The 14275-nt window shown below is 39.7% G+C and overlaps 1 protein-coding gene across 5 annotated transcripts in view; it reads left to right on the top strand.

Annotated features, from left to right (window-relative positions):
- Positions 1–6: 6 nt before the first annotated feature.
- Positions 7–14275, top strand: part of zgc:110158 (uncharacterized protein LOC553590 homolog) — a 51429-nt gene continuing 37160 nt past the window's right edge. For all 5 annotated transcript variants that reach the window (XM_024269747.2, XM_024269734.2, XM_036209905.1 and 2 more), the window contains exons 1-3: positions 7–186; positions 12917–12989; positions 13584–13645. In XM_024269747.2, coding sequence (XP_024125515.1) covers positions 131–186; positions 12917–12989; positions 13584–13645 — 191 coding nt within the window. In that variant the 5' untranslated portion in view covers positions 7–130. The remainder of the gene's footprint in view (positions 187–12916; positions 12990–13583; positions 13646–14275) is intronic.

Genomic DNA, 14275 nt, shown 5'->3' with positions numbered 1-14275 from the left:
CAAAGAGAGCGCAAGGGAGAGACAGGGAGACAACACTAACAGGGTAGCTATGGAGATAGTAGGTTTTCCTGGTAGCTTTCTTTGACAGGTGTCGAGTGGGATAAAACAAAGTATCAGAACAGCTTCCAAGATGTATGGCAAAGGAAAAGGAGCTGTTGTCCCCTCCGATAGCCAAGCGAGAGAAAAGTAAGTAAATGATCGCAGTGTCACAACAAGAAGCCAGCAGAAGTGTGCAAAGCGGCTCGCTAAACTTGCTAACTGATGTTCAGACACTTGGGCATGCCGTGCACGAGTTTTGAGCCCAAACTTATCGGTTAGTTGTGTTTCTGCTGCTTCCAACTTGCAGGCATGGCTGCTACTAAGTTAGCCTAAGTTGCTAGCTAAGGTGCCAGTTTCACTCCTGAGTGTTTTGTTTCTTCTTTCTGTTCAAGTGTTTAGTTTATTATTTTTATTATTATGTTTAAATGGCTGTGAGGGGAAAAGATGGAGGAGTGGGGGGTCTGCGTTCGCCCCGGCGTGAGGAACAATGCTTTCGGAGGGACGCTGGCTTTTGTGTCGCCCCGGTGGATAAATAACGTGCCGCCGTGGGGGGGTTAGTTGACAAAATTGTTGGGGAAAAGTCGCGCCGCGGTTGTTTTTGTGAGCCCGCTTCACGTGAGGGTGTTTCGAGGTGCTTTCATCTCTCCTCCTCCTAACTTTTTGTGCCCATTTTTGGGGGGGTCGCTCGAACCGCAGCCGCCTGTCGCGTTGGGACCCCCCCCACCACCACCCTCCCCGGGCGGACGAGGTTTGGTCCAGAAACGGTGTCCGCGTGCGAAGAAGCTGTGGCCAGTCCGACCTCTTTGTCTGCGAAGCCTGTTGTTCACGCGGCATAAAACACTCCGAATTTTCACAATAAAAGCCTCGCGCGAGGGTTGAACTTTGCTGGATGGAGCTCGCCCCCCTCTCCAGAAAGAGTTGGTGGGACACAATTGTCTTGACTGTTTACACAAAGATCAGCAGGGATCCTGTCACCTCAGATCTCTGGATCACTTGGTGAGCATCGCTCTTTAACCCTCACTTCCCAGTTCCCATCCCTGCGTTTCGGTGCTGAATTATTGAGGAAGACTGCTCTCAGGGACAGATCAGGGAGAAGGGGATAGGGTGGGCAGGCTCATTCAAGTTTAAAGATGGGGGCTTGTCCGGATCCAGGATGTCAGGTGTTCAGGGAGGTTTGGTGGGAGTAAAAGCAGTGATGTCCCGTCCCAGAGCGCACAAGCAAAAGGCAAGCTGGGAGGTCAGGAGGCCACCGCACATGGTGTGAAGAGGGAGGGAATCTTTGTTTAAGCATGAGCGAAAATGGTCAGAGTGCAGAAATCCTCAGCAGGGAAAAGGACATTTTTTTTTATGCTTTGCTGTAGAAACTTTTCTCTTAACCGCAAAAGCCACAACAGCTTGCTTTCTCCCCCCTCCTCTGCTTCTTTCTTTATCCTCCTCCTCTGATACCCTGCTGTTTCTTCCTCCCCACCAAAACTTTGCACGCCACCTCTTGAATCCCTGGCTCCACCCCTCAAACTTCTCTTCCTTTTCAATGAGCTTCTGGGCTTTTAATAATGCAGCAGGCCAGGTGCACGCACAAGCAGCCCCTTTTGCAACGCTAACAAAAACACACGCACACACACAACACCACGCATAAAACTTTCATTGAAAGTCTCATGGGGGAGGGTTCTTCTCAACCTTGTCCAGGAATTGGGTTGTCCGACCATCATACTAAAAAGAAACGGGGTATCTGCAGGTATAAAAGATGCATCGCATGTTGTGTACGTTTGGGATATATAGGCTTTGGTGTGTTTGTGTGGCCTGATACTGGACTGACCCGCAAGTGGCAGTGACTTACACTCTACACCAGCGGTCACAGGGAGCTTTGTGACCTACAAATTGCTGGTAGCCTTAGAAAGTGGTCAGATTCCCCTGGCTAAAGTGGTCAAGTGTGTGTGTTTGTGTGTGTGTCGGAGCAGGAGCGAAGCCTTTAGTCTCCAACCAACTAATTTGACTCCTTCATGTTTGTTATTGTTGCACTTATTGAAGTTTCCCTGCATGTATTAGTCGGAGCTAATAGTCAGGAACAAAAAGAAACTTCAAATGTTTAGTGTTGTTCTTTTGCGCGTTTGTAAAGCTGTCACAATTACAACCGTTTTGTAGAGCAAATTAAAAATGCACCAAATCCACTTTAATTTGCTCGTTTCTGATTTTTGTAAAATTCTGATTTGAAGCCGTGTTTTCTTTTTAAGAACTATAATGTAATCAAACAAATGTTTTCTCCAGTATAAAGTTTTTGTTATAAAATAAAAAGAATACATTTTCTGAAATGACTTTGAAACTAAATGAAGGTTTTAAGTGTAAGTGAAAAAAAAAAAGATTTCCAACTATAAATATTGTGTCCTTCTTGGGGTAAAGGATGAGGGTAACACCTAAAACTCTGAAGTGAGCTGAAAAAGAGAATTCTGCTTCAGTACAAAGTGATTTGACTTACTTGCAAGTGAACCTTGGTGTGGTTCACTGATTGCATAAAAGGAAACGAAAGGTCAACAAAGGGGCACAAGAAATTATTCTTATGGAAACAATAAACCACCACAAAAATCCAAAGAAGTCATGAAAAAGTCCCATAAACTCTCGTCTATCGGGAATGTGATGATCAGAATGTTTCAGTTAGAAGGATTGGTCAAGGTGTGTACACACAACGACTGCGTCGACTGATGTTTAAGCGACCACTTCCAATGAAAAGTCTATGCAAACGAGCGCAGACCAGAATTTCTTATTTCTGTGTCTGGAACACGTGTCATCGCTCGTGGCTCCGCAAGTTTTTGAGTCCGGTTGCGGCCTCTACATACTAATTGTTCATTGATTGTGAATGTTGAGCCTGGTTAATCAATAAATCGCAGCAACGCGGAATGTGACCAATCAGGGACTTGGATTTGATAGAGATGGGTGGGTGGCGTCTGCTTCAAAACGTGAAAGTATCAACCCTTGTAAACATGATCACGATGGAGACATTTAATAAGTGCGGTTTGTGCTTGGTCAAATTAATTTGACTCAAAGACGACATTTATAGAAACAGAGGTGTGAATACAGTAAGCCTTTAGCAAGATTTATGGGTTTTTGCATTGTTTTGACTTGGCACACCGAGCCTCTTGCTATTGTAGGTGGCGGACGAGTACTACTATACAGTAATAGTGTGTGTGGCGCTGGTCCGGTGTGCTGGATTCATGAAACCGCGTAGGGCGCGTTCTTGAACACACCACAAGTGGTCAAGTGTGTGTACACCATAAGACTTAATGTTTTTCCTCTTTGTGCTTCTTTCTTCTTGGATAGTATTTACTTTGGACAATACCATTACTAAACTGTTGTTTACTAACAGTTTGGTATAATCAAATGTAAAAGCATTAAAAAAATGATTTGAATTTTCTTTTCTTTTTTGATTGACTGATTGATTTCAATTCACAAATTTGATTTTCAAATCAGCAAAGATTAATACTCATGTTTTGGTCAAATTTTTTTCTAACATTGATTTTGTTTTTTTTTACTGCTTTTGTGTACTATTGCATTAAGCTAAAAAATGTAGATTGAAAAATAATAAAATTATTAGACATTACATCAAAAACTAAGAGAAAATATGCCTATCTTCAAAATAAAATCTTTAGTTTGGTCATTTGATATTAATTTTTTGTGTAGATCAATTAGATAGTTTATGCATTTGAATTGTTATCCCGCTTGAATCAAGATCAGCCAGTGAGGAAGTCTTATATCTGGTTTTTAAGTCATGTTTAGTTTGGACCATATTTTTATCTGTTTTTACACCAGAGCGTTGTCTGGACGCAGTGGTGAACATCTGCTCTGACTGCAGCTGCACCGACTGCGACAGAGATTCGTCAAGCTCTTAAAGGTCTATGGATTAAGTCTGCCATGGATGTGGGAGGGCAACATGTCAAGCCTCCATTGCTTCTCAGGAAAAGGACTGAATACCTAAAGTCTTCAATAACTCCTGAAAAGTCGCTAGATTTTCTTGCTAGTCTCTGTTGATCGAGTCACTGAGTGTGTTTACATGTGCTGGAAATGTACAGTGTTAACTAGCTTTCTATGCGCCCATGAAGAAATGTAAATGTACCTTTTTGTCGATCTGCTTCTCAGCGCTTTTTTGTTGAGCAAATGAACTTTAATAAAACAAAGATTTCCTTGGGAGAAATTAACTTTAAGAAAGTGGTGACATTTAGAATCTGGTTACTCTATAAAGCTGGTTCAATAATTCAACTAATCACAGTCGTGATGTCTGAGAAGTAGCAAAATACAACTCAAACTAAGTTATTTGTTGTGTCTAACATGTATAACTGACAGCAGGATGTTTACAGAAGGCTAAATATGCATCATATTTGTGCTTTTATTTTTTTCACCAAGAGTTTTTATACGTCTGCTTTTACATGAATTAAAATGTAAGCACTGTCCCATATTTAATCCGTAGGTTTTATTATGATTTTAGCCTGTCCTTTGCAGCTATATCAGCTCAAGGGAATGATCGACTTTTCTTCTAGATTTTCTTGGTTCCAATTCATCCCAGAGGTTGCAGACGGGTTCTTTCACACCAAACTCATCCATCTTTATGGACCTTACTTTGTTCACTGATGCTCTGTTGTGATTGAACAGAAAGAGGTGATTCCTGAAATTCCTTTCAAATAAAGGGACCAAATCCAACATATGAAAAGTAACTCCATACCACCACCAGTGCTACTCATCACTCCAGAGAGTGCATTTCCACCGCTCTACAGTCTAGTGGTAGCTTGCTTGACACCAAGGCATCCAACACGTTGCACTTAGTGATGAACAGCTTTGATTGAGCTGCTCAGTCATGGATTTTCCATGGAAGTCTTCTCTGCCCATTGTTCTTCAGCTAATCTGAAATCCACATTAATCTTTGAGGTCTGTAGTGATTGACTGGAGAAATTTAGAAACCTCAGCTGATTACGTTCACTTAGCATCCGCTGACACCCCCCACACTCTCTGTCAGCTCATGTGGCGGACCACTATGTGGCAGAGTTGGAGTTCCCACACACTTTCCACTTCATGTGGAAATTTCATGACCGGACTTGTTGCTCGGGAGAACCGTCCTATCGCAGTACCGCGCTGGAATTCACTGAACTTTGAGAGCACCTTTACAACCGTTTGAAGGAGAGATTCCTTTATTCGCCAAAAATAAATTGAAGTCAACTATTTGGATGGGTGAGTGAATACTTATGAAAAAATTGGACATGTTTGAGATTGGCAGTTTTGTGGAATTCAACTTAAAGTCCTTTACTTTCCTAATGACTTTTATGTACATTTTAGGATAGGAAGCAAACCCAACTCTTTGAACTGGGAATGTTGTTCCTGTGAGGAGATGAATAACTGCAGTAACACAAACAGTTGGGTTCATTGTAACAGATTTATGTACCTCCTGTTTATAGGCTCTAATGATCTACAAGAACACCATACTTACATTTTCAGGGGGAAACCCCTGTGAATGAAAGAGGAGATTGCCGTGTTTTCTTATGTCAAGCGAAGGAGAGGAAGGAAGTCCGATGTGATGAACCGTAACTCACCGCCCGCTTGAATCCGCTGGAGCAGTTCTGGAAACGGTGCCCCCCCCCTAAAGAATATTTCCTTTTCAATTGCAAAAAAAATAAAAAAGTGCAAGAAGACCATAAGTCCAAACGCATACAAAGTCAGCATCTGGCAAAACGCCGGCATATAAGTGGACTTGGCCTCAGACTTGCTGTGCGGGGAAAAGAGAGCGATTTCATCCCAGACGGTTTCTGGGATTCTAGAGGGATGATTGCAGGTCAGTCAGATGAAAAAGGCTCCAACAATTGCTCTATTTTTAGAATTTCTTTACAAAAAAGCTTTTTTCACACAATTATATGTAATATATAGATGGATAGAGGGCAGAAAGAGTTATTTTAACTGGATTTTTAATTTTCTCTCTCACTGCCGTGTTTCTGAGATTTTTCAGGTGGACATTACAATAGAATGTAGTTTCATCTTTATGTAGCCCAGGCAGGTTTTGAAATATTTCTACCTTTTGAAATGTTTGTAGGTTTTTTTTTTTATTTTTTGTTAGCGTTTCACCGTCCTTGAAAATCTCTCGCCTCAGTTTAAGGACGTATCCTTGTCACGAATAATCGTAAATTTTCTCAAAATAGTGCCGTTATCTAACGTTGGAGACTGAGCTGCGTACTTGAATGTTGATAAAAGTTCACAGGTTATAGTACCTGTCATTTTTTTTAATGAAAGACCTTATTCTCTTTAAGTGTTTTGAATTTTTTTGTTCTTTTAAGGTTTCTTTAATTGAAACATCATGTAAAAAGAGTAATTCCAATTATATCCTCACTATAGAAACTCCTTATTTTTACAACTGTAAATTTCTAATTAGAGGGCCAGGAGAGCAACAGCAGCCTCAGGATGTTCAGTGTAGATTTCAAGCCCTTTGGCAAACTTCTCCATAATGATATTCCTGCACAACTGACAAAGGCACTTTGATGAGAACCTCATTCATCCTAAATTATTTAGAAGTGGGCATTAAAATTGGCCCAGTAGCCCAAAACATCTGTGTTATTTCTATCTGAAGGACAACGTGTAATCATTTAGGAATCATGGGATCCTCGCCACAGACGTTGTTTGTCTATTCATGTCTTTTTCAGACTGTATTTGCATATTAACAAGGCATTTGCATAGCACTGGTAGTAAGAACAGGTCAGGCATGGGGCATATTTGCAGTATCACAAACAGCACTTGTCATTTCTCTTTCTTCATAACAGAAAAAGTAAGTAAACATGAACGGAATTGAACCTGAAGCCTGTCTGTAAAGTGCGCACTGATTAACATACAGACGTTTCCCTCAGCTCATTTGGTTTTTTATGATTATTGTCAGGGGATAACACACATCAGCATAGATTATGCTTTAGTAAGTTGGATTTAATGTCTGTACTTGTGATTAGCAGAGTGTGAAAAGTATTGATTGACAGTGAAGTCTTTATCAGCTTTGAGATTCTGAATTGACTCGCAAATCCCAGAAATCGTTTTCTCTTAATGACTTTCTGTTGGCGGGATGAAAAAGCCGGGAGTCGGATACAAAGGCAGCGAGTGGATAGTGCACCAAGCAACACCTGGTTATTGTACTGCGAGCGCACTCTGCAGCGATCTCGTAGTTCATGTTCAAGGAAGTGTTTAGTCTGACAGGGAACTGTTGAGATCGTCTCTGCTGATTGAGATGAAAAAAATTAACAAGTTGAAACCTAATTTTATTTTATTTTTTTTTACAAAATACATCATATTACCTGAAGCTTTTGTGAGTTTGACTATACATTTCTCCAGAATTCAAAATATTGGATTTATTTCAGTTTTATACATTTCACGTGAGAACTTTAATGCTACGTACACACCGAACATGAGATGTGCGTAGACGGGTTCTTGAACACGCTTATAGAAGAGGTTAGGTACGCAATGTTGAAGCAGCGTAAATCTCACCACTCTTTCTCCAGGATTTTTCTGATGTATAAAAGTCGAATTCAAATTCTTCTCCTACATGTACACCTTCATCTGGAGAGTTTTGGAAAAATAGTATCTTCAAATTCAGATGACACTCCCATTTGATGATGTCATCAATAGTCGCCGGTCAGCTACGTTAGCGTGTATCATCCAGTGCTTGGGAAATACGTTTTCTAACTTTAAAAAGTCATGCTAAGACAATTTTTTTTTCTGCGACCAAAATGCCCTCATGATTTTTTAAGGGTTACCCCTTAAAAAAACAATTTCTGACACCCCTCCGAATGCCCCTACAATCGGAGGGGTAGGGATAACCCGTAGGGGTGGGGGAAGAATTTGGATATGACCTTGGTGTCATAATTCTGGCCGTGCACAAACCGCAATTTTTAATTACTCCTACTCAATCAATTTTTTACGGTTGGTGCTTCAGTGAATTGAAAAGAACGCCATCCATACGTCTCTACTGAATCCAAGTCTCTCATTGGTTAAATTTCAACTCGTTTAACTTTCGACGTTTGTTTCGTGACCATGCATTTTGTAGGTAGAGCACAAAAAGTAACTCATAAATGACCTTTGTGATGAGTGAACGCGAGAGTTTTCAACGAAACACATTCGTTTACGTAGACTTTACATTGAAAGTGGCCGCTTCAGTGCTAGTTGCATAGCCCAGTGTAAATGTAGCATAAGAGTATGAAACTGAAGTATTTTTCAATAGCCTTTTTTTCCCCTTCTAATTTTCTAAGAACTAAAAATGACATTCAGTACATATATTTTATCTTTTCTATTCATAATATGCTGCAGCAGTGTTATTTTGTAGAAGCATTAAAGGCCTTTGCTGTCTTCTCTCACATAATTGACTTCCAAAATAAAGTGTCTGTAAATAAGAGACACTAAAAACATGGAGAAAACAAAGAGTAAACAGCATTTAAATAAATCAAGTGTCAATGTCTCCTTTCCAATTCTCTCTTTTTATCCAAGTCATTTATATATTTATTTTTAAATAAGTTGTTTATTTACACTTTTCGAATGATGCTTTCTTGCATTTAGATGACTAAATTCTAATTATCAAGTAATTATGATTAAAATTGCAGAATTCTTAGCTACAAAATGGTGTATGTGCTATTCATGTCACTTGTTGTTCAGACGAAAGTTTATAAATGTCATCTCGACACAGAGGTGTGAACATTTTCTGCTCTCACTGCAGCTTTTGGCAATAGTGCTGCATAAAGACCAAAGACTCAAGCCGCCTTCTTTCTTTCCAGAGTTTCTGATGCAAACCCAGAAGTTATAGAGTTATATAGTTCTAGAGCCTGGTTTGAAAAAGGAGCAATTTCATATTGACTTAAAGTGAAAAATCAATAAATAAAAAGTCTTGTATTCACACTAATAATGCTGAGGATTACGAAACAATGCATGCATACGTTCAGCAGTGAGGTGAAATTGGTTGTGCTGCTCCACATGTCGTTGGTCTGGACCGGACACAGAAATGTCTCTATTGCCCCTTTTTCTATATGCTATTGTCTCTCCTTATTTCATCGTAAATGACTTAAACATAGTAAAAAGAAGGACGGCGTTTAAAAAAAAATCAGTGTACAACATCTCGATTATCTCAAAACCATGTTTCATTGATCACTTCATTGACTAATGACAGGGAGTTTCACTCTGAGCTACTGTCCTCCTCATTAGGCCCTTATTGGCCTGTCAGAGGACTGACTGCTCCGTGCACACAGAGCACTGTCATATCCACGCTGCAGGTCGATTGATGGTCCATTAACAGCCTATTAAACATGACTAACAGAAGGAGTTAGGAGAACAATGTTGAGCCAACTGGGGTTTCCCACTACACAGCATAGATTTTTTTCCCCCTTAATAGATTATAGTGTATAACCCTTTTCAAGTGTTGCTGGTCTTTTATTGGAGTTATTTAAAAAAAAGAAAAAAGTCAGGTGAGAGAGCTCTTAGTATATTTGGAGAATTGTGGGAATGTCTATCATCTAAAGGAATTTGTGTTATTATCTTGTGCTTTCTGCCAGGTGCATATTTTCAGAATGTGTTTTCAGGATTTGACTGGAAGTCGATGAAGGACTGTGATCAGAAGTGGTGGTCAAAATGACAAGCATCTTCTGAGAAACAATGCAATATAGACGAGTCAAGTTTCCACCAGAATTTTTTTTTCTTAGAAATTTTTTTTCTGTTGTGCTTTTTGTTTTTTTTTGTTTTTTTTTTTTAGTGCCAAGGTTGAACCTCATGCTCAAAAACATTTGTTTTAGCTGAAATAACTAGGTGTCCGTGCACCAATTTCCACTGAACTGCAAGCATCTGGGTCAAATCTAAAGGATCCTGCTGTTAGTAATTTTTGTGATTAGAATCTTAAAAGGTTTGACCTACAAACATACGTTCAACACAGAACATGTATAGTCATCAGCCAATACCAGTATACTAGGTCTTTAAAGATTATGCATTTTTAAACAAAACATAGCTTTTTTTGTAGAAATACTTCAATGTTTGAAATTGTCTGGGTAGATTATTATATACTCTTAATCCTGTTTGCATAACCTCAGACACTTTCCTCTTCCTGTTTGCTTCCTGTGTCTTCAATTCTTTGAAATGGACAGACGTCGTGTCACCTCAGGGCCTGTTACTCACTACATTTGAAATGGTCTGTTCATATAAGCTGAGCTCTACTCCTAAAGAAACATTTTTTTAAATTGGATTTTAAGAAATAAATAAATTGCAACATCTGCATTTTTTGGGAAATTCCAAATATACGTCAAATATTTAGGTTCATTTAGAGTTCATTTATGCCTCATGTCTATAGAGTGGTCCGGACCTGACCAGTCGACTTCTGCTTGGTTTGGAAATCAACTGAGCATTTCCATTGAGAGTTGGACCATCAAGGATTATGCAGGGTGTAGACCCTGTTCGTCATAACAGTGCGACTGCAGCGGTTCTTAGTTTTCACAGATTCGGTGAGTCTCCGGGCCCTAACTCTGACGAAGAAGTTGCGAATGCAAAAAATGTGATATTCTTTGCAAAGAGACTGCAGGAGATGAAGAAAAATACAGCCAAAAAGAGGACAAATCATTTGGCTGGATCTTGAGTCTGTAAAAAGCGCTGGTGTCGTAATACCTTTCCACCAATCAATGGATTTCATTGTGTGACGACGGTAGCTCTGCCTTAACCGGTCCATTCCGTTTTTCTATGGACCTACAACCAACAAGGTACCAAAAATGGTATGAATTTGTTTGGCCTAATGGGTCCATTCTATAATGGAAACACTCCGGTCCAGTTCGGTCTGGACCACTCAGTGGAAACAAGGCATAGGATCTTAAAATGTAATATTTGACTTCTATTGAGAAAATTCCAGCGGTAATTCACTTGCTTTTGTTGATCCCTTTATGGGAAATCTGTTTCAATTGTAGTGTTTCACATTTTATTTTAATATGACAGGACTTTGGTTTGCTTCAAACAAATAAAGTAGTTTTTGGAGGTTCAGGCATTATTTTAAGGGGCCTCTGGTCATATGCAAGATGGCGCCAGAGAAAATCTCTAGCCTGAAGCTGAAATTTCGCAACTTTACGAAACCCTTTAAAAAATTTTATTTTATAAACTTTTCAGAATATCATCTTTTAAGCTTTAAAATTCGAATAAAATGTAACTGTCTAACAGTTTAGTGTGCAAGATGAGCTTCAAATGGGACAGAGAACGTTAATTGTTTTATTTCTTTCAAGTCAATATTAACAAGTGTAGAAATTAGTATAAATGCACCCGTTTACAGGAAAAAAGGTAGAACACTTAAAACTGGGGGTTCCGGTCGAGGACTTTGGGTCAAGGATTTTTCGCGCAAATTATGTCTCACTATTAACTGGACTTCTCACTATTAATTTTCGAGCGCCATATTTTTGTGGCCAGATTCTCTTGATTATTTCAGCCCAGAGCCTATGGCGTGATCAGCCTCAACACGCTTGTTCTCTACTCACTGTAGAAATCTTAAGGGGTTTTGAGAATCACCAAAGCACTGCAGTCCTTCTCGGTCACTCTACAGACAAACTCACACAGTAAATATGAAAACTGTGGACTAACAACAGCTTTACTCAGCTTTTGTGGATGTGGTATTCAAACAGTACTGGTATTTGTGTCACTTGTGTATTATATAAGTATGTCACTGTTTGGTTTCACCCCTAAGCTTTATTTAGTGGTGTTCAGAGCTATACTGGTATCTTAAATCCCAACAAATCTACATGTGATGGAGTGGATCTGATGTGTTGTATTTCTTGGTGTACCTCATGCATGTTTCAGTTGCGTTTGATTATGCCTGACAAGCATCATTACATCTATTTCAACCAGCAAGACTGATAAAATCCATTTGAGTTATATAGATTTCTAAGGTTGCTTTCTCATTTTAAAGTTTGGTCAACAACTGATTATTTCCTTGGATGGTCCGCCTGTTTGGGCTGGTTTGAAAGGTGTCTTAGACAATTGGTTTTCCTTAAATTGAGTTTGAAAGTGAACCCGGATTCTGTTTGCTAGAGTGAATGCACAAGGAATATTCAGAAAACCAAAGAACAGATATTAAATTTAAAGGTTAGCAGCATAAACACTGTACATTTTGAATTAAAAAAATGTTTTTTGGTAAACCTTTTGTTGTGAGGAGATAAATTCGCTCTTTTTAAAAAATGTCTTGAAATAACCGACTTTGAAAGTATCGTACAAGAGCGCTCAGATTTTATTTTTGTCAAATGGTCAGCTTCATTCAGGCAGGTTTGAGAGCACTTGCATAATACAGCAAAGTGTTGTTTGTTCACAAATTAGGTCTGGTGTAATTAATGCAGACGAACTTTTCAATAAACCAAGGAAAGTAAATAAAGCTGTAAAGACATATTTTGAGTTGGGCACAAATTTAAAACAAATCTAAAGTTAGACGGTATTTAGGGCAGTTTATTATTTATTTGGAGATGATATACTTGCCACAGTTTGTATTATATGAGTTTCATTCACTTTGTGCCCCATCATCCTCCACGCATACGACTACGTAATGTTATATGACCAGTTTAGTCTACTTTTAGAAGTGCAGCATGAAAGCAAACCAGACTAAATGAAGATGATATATTTTGCTAAATTGATCTGAGTCTTCTGGGCTGTCCTGGTCAGAGCATAGCCTAAACATTAAGGCTGTTAGCGTGGAAATCTTTCATCGCTCCCAGTATTTCTCAAGTTACCACAATTTCCATCACACAACTTCAATGTTGGGTTCCTCCTTTATGGTTCGGTCACCAGTATAAAATGTTCATTTCATTCCATGTTTGACTGTTTTTGAGTCATAAAAGATGTATTCTGTTCTAACTTTTGTTATTCTTAATTTCAGGTTAGCGTTATATGTGTACGAGTACCTTCTACATGTGGGAGCACAGAAGTCAGCACAGACCTTCCTGTCCGAGGTGAGATGTCATCCATCGCTCTTTTAGAAAGTAAAATGAAATTATAAACACCCTTTAAAGCTTTTTTCCTCTTCATTGTCGCCTTTATAAATAAAATTCTATTATCTATGATGTTCCTGAATGCACATCTCACTCCATATTGTGCTCCAGCCATAATGCATGTTGACAGCAACATATGTTGTTGGTGCAAACACAGTATACATGATTACAGGGTGTAAGGTGTTGCATACATTTTTTATAGGACTCTCTTACAAAGTTACACGGCACTTATGAAGTAAACCCAACCAAGCGATCGCCGCTTGAAGACGTGGTGGGAATTTTATGGTACAGTGATGTTTGTCGAAAACTTTTAAGCCTTCAAGCAACTTTTCATGAAGGCACAGTAGCGGTGAACGGATGAGGTATAATCTCTATTCATGAATGTTCTTTATATGTAAAGCAGGATTGGTATTTTGACGATTGGCAGGGCTGAAATTATGCTTCTCATCAGAGTCAGGGACCATTGATGGCTTGGTTTCACTGCTTATATTTTCTTAACCCCTGGACTTGGAGACATAATCCCCCTCTCTTGTGGCCCCTTTCTCTTCTGTTCAGATTCGATGGGAGAAGAATATCACATTAGGGGAGCCTCCTGGATTCCTTCATTCATGGTGGTGGTAAGTGTCATATTTGATTGACTCCAAATTCCCTCTTCACAAACTCCCTTCATAGATTTAAAATGTCTATTTACAAGCAACAGAACACTGTAAATAACTATTACATTTCAATGGAGAAACCTTGTGTTGGGCCCAAACGGGGAAGCCTTGTGGCGCTTCAGCTTTGGGGTGCACCAGCCTCTATTCCAAGGGCGTGACCCCCCGCCCCTCCATCTTCTCCCCTCATTCAGCTCCCCAACCCTCACCCCTATTTCTGAAACAATAGATCCAGATGGTTAGGGAATGGAGCCCCCGCTCTCCCCTCCCCTTCCCCCCTCGTCACCCCTTTGTGTCCCCTCCACCTCCCACTTTTCCCCTTTTGTTCACCCAGGAGAGTTCTTCTTAGCAGCTTAACCCGTTGCATTCCAGCTTCCTTTGTATCACCTTTCCTTCTTTGGCTCCTAAAACCCCCCACCTCCCCGAATCGCCACACAAATCTCCCCAGCCCGGTCATTTTGTCATTTCGACCCGTGGCAAAGATTTGACCTTTGGGGTTAACACCTTAAGTTCCAATCTGTAGTTTTTGGACTATTGTCGTTTGCTTTATGTTTTTCACTTTTCTTCATAAAAACCAGTAAACTATCAGTATTT

Source organism: Oryzias melastigma, linkage group LG22, assembly GCF_002922805.2.
Source record: "Oryzias melastigma strain HK-1 linkage group LG22, ASM292280v2, whole genome shotgun sequence".
NCBI classification, from domain to species: domain Eukaryota; kingdom Metazoa; phylum Chordata; class Actinopteri; order Beloniformes; family Adrianichthyidae; genus Oryzias; species Oryzias melastigma.
This window is presented reverse-complemented; position numbering and strand designations above follow the sequence as displayed.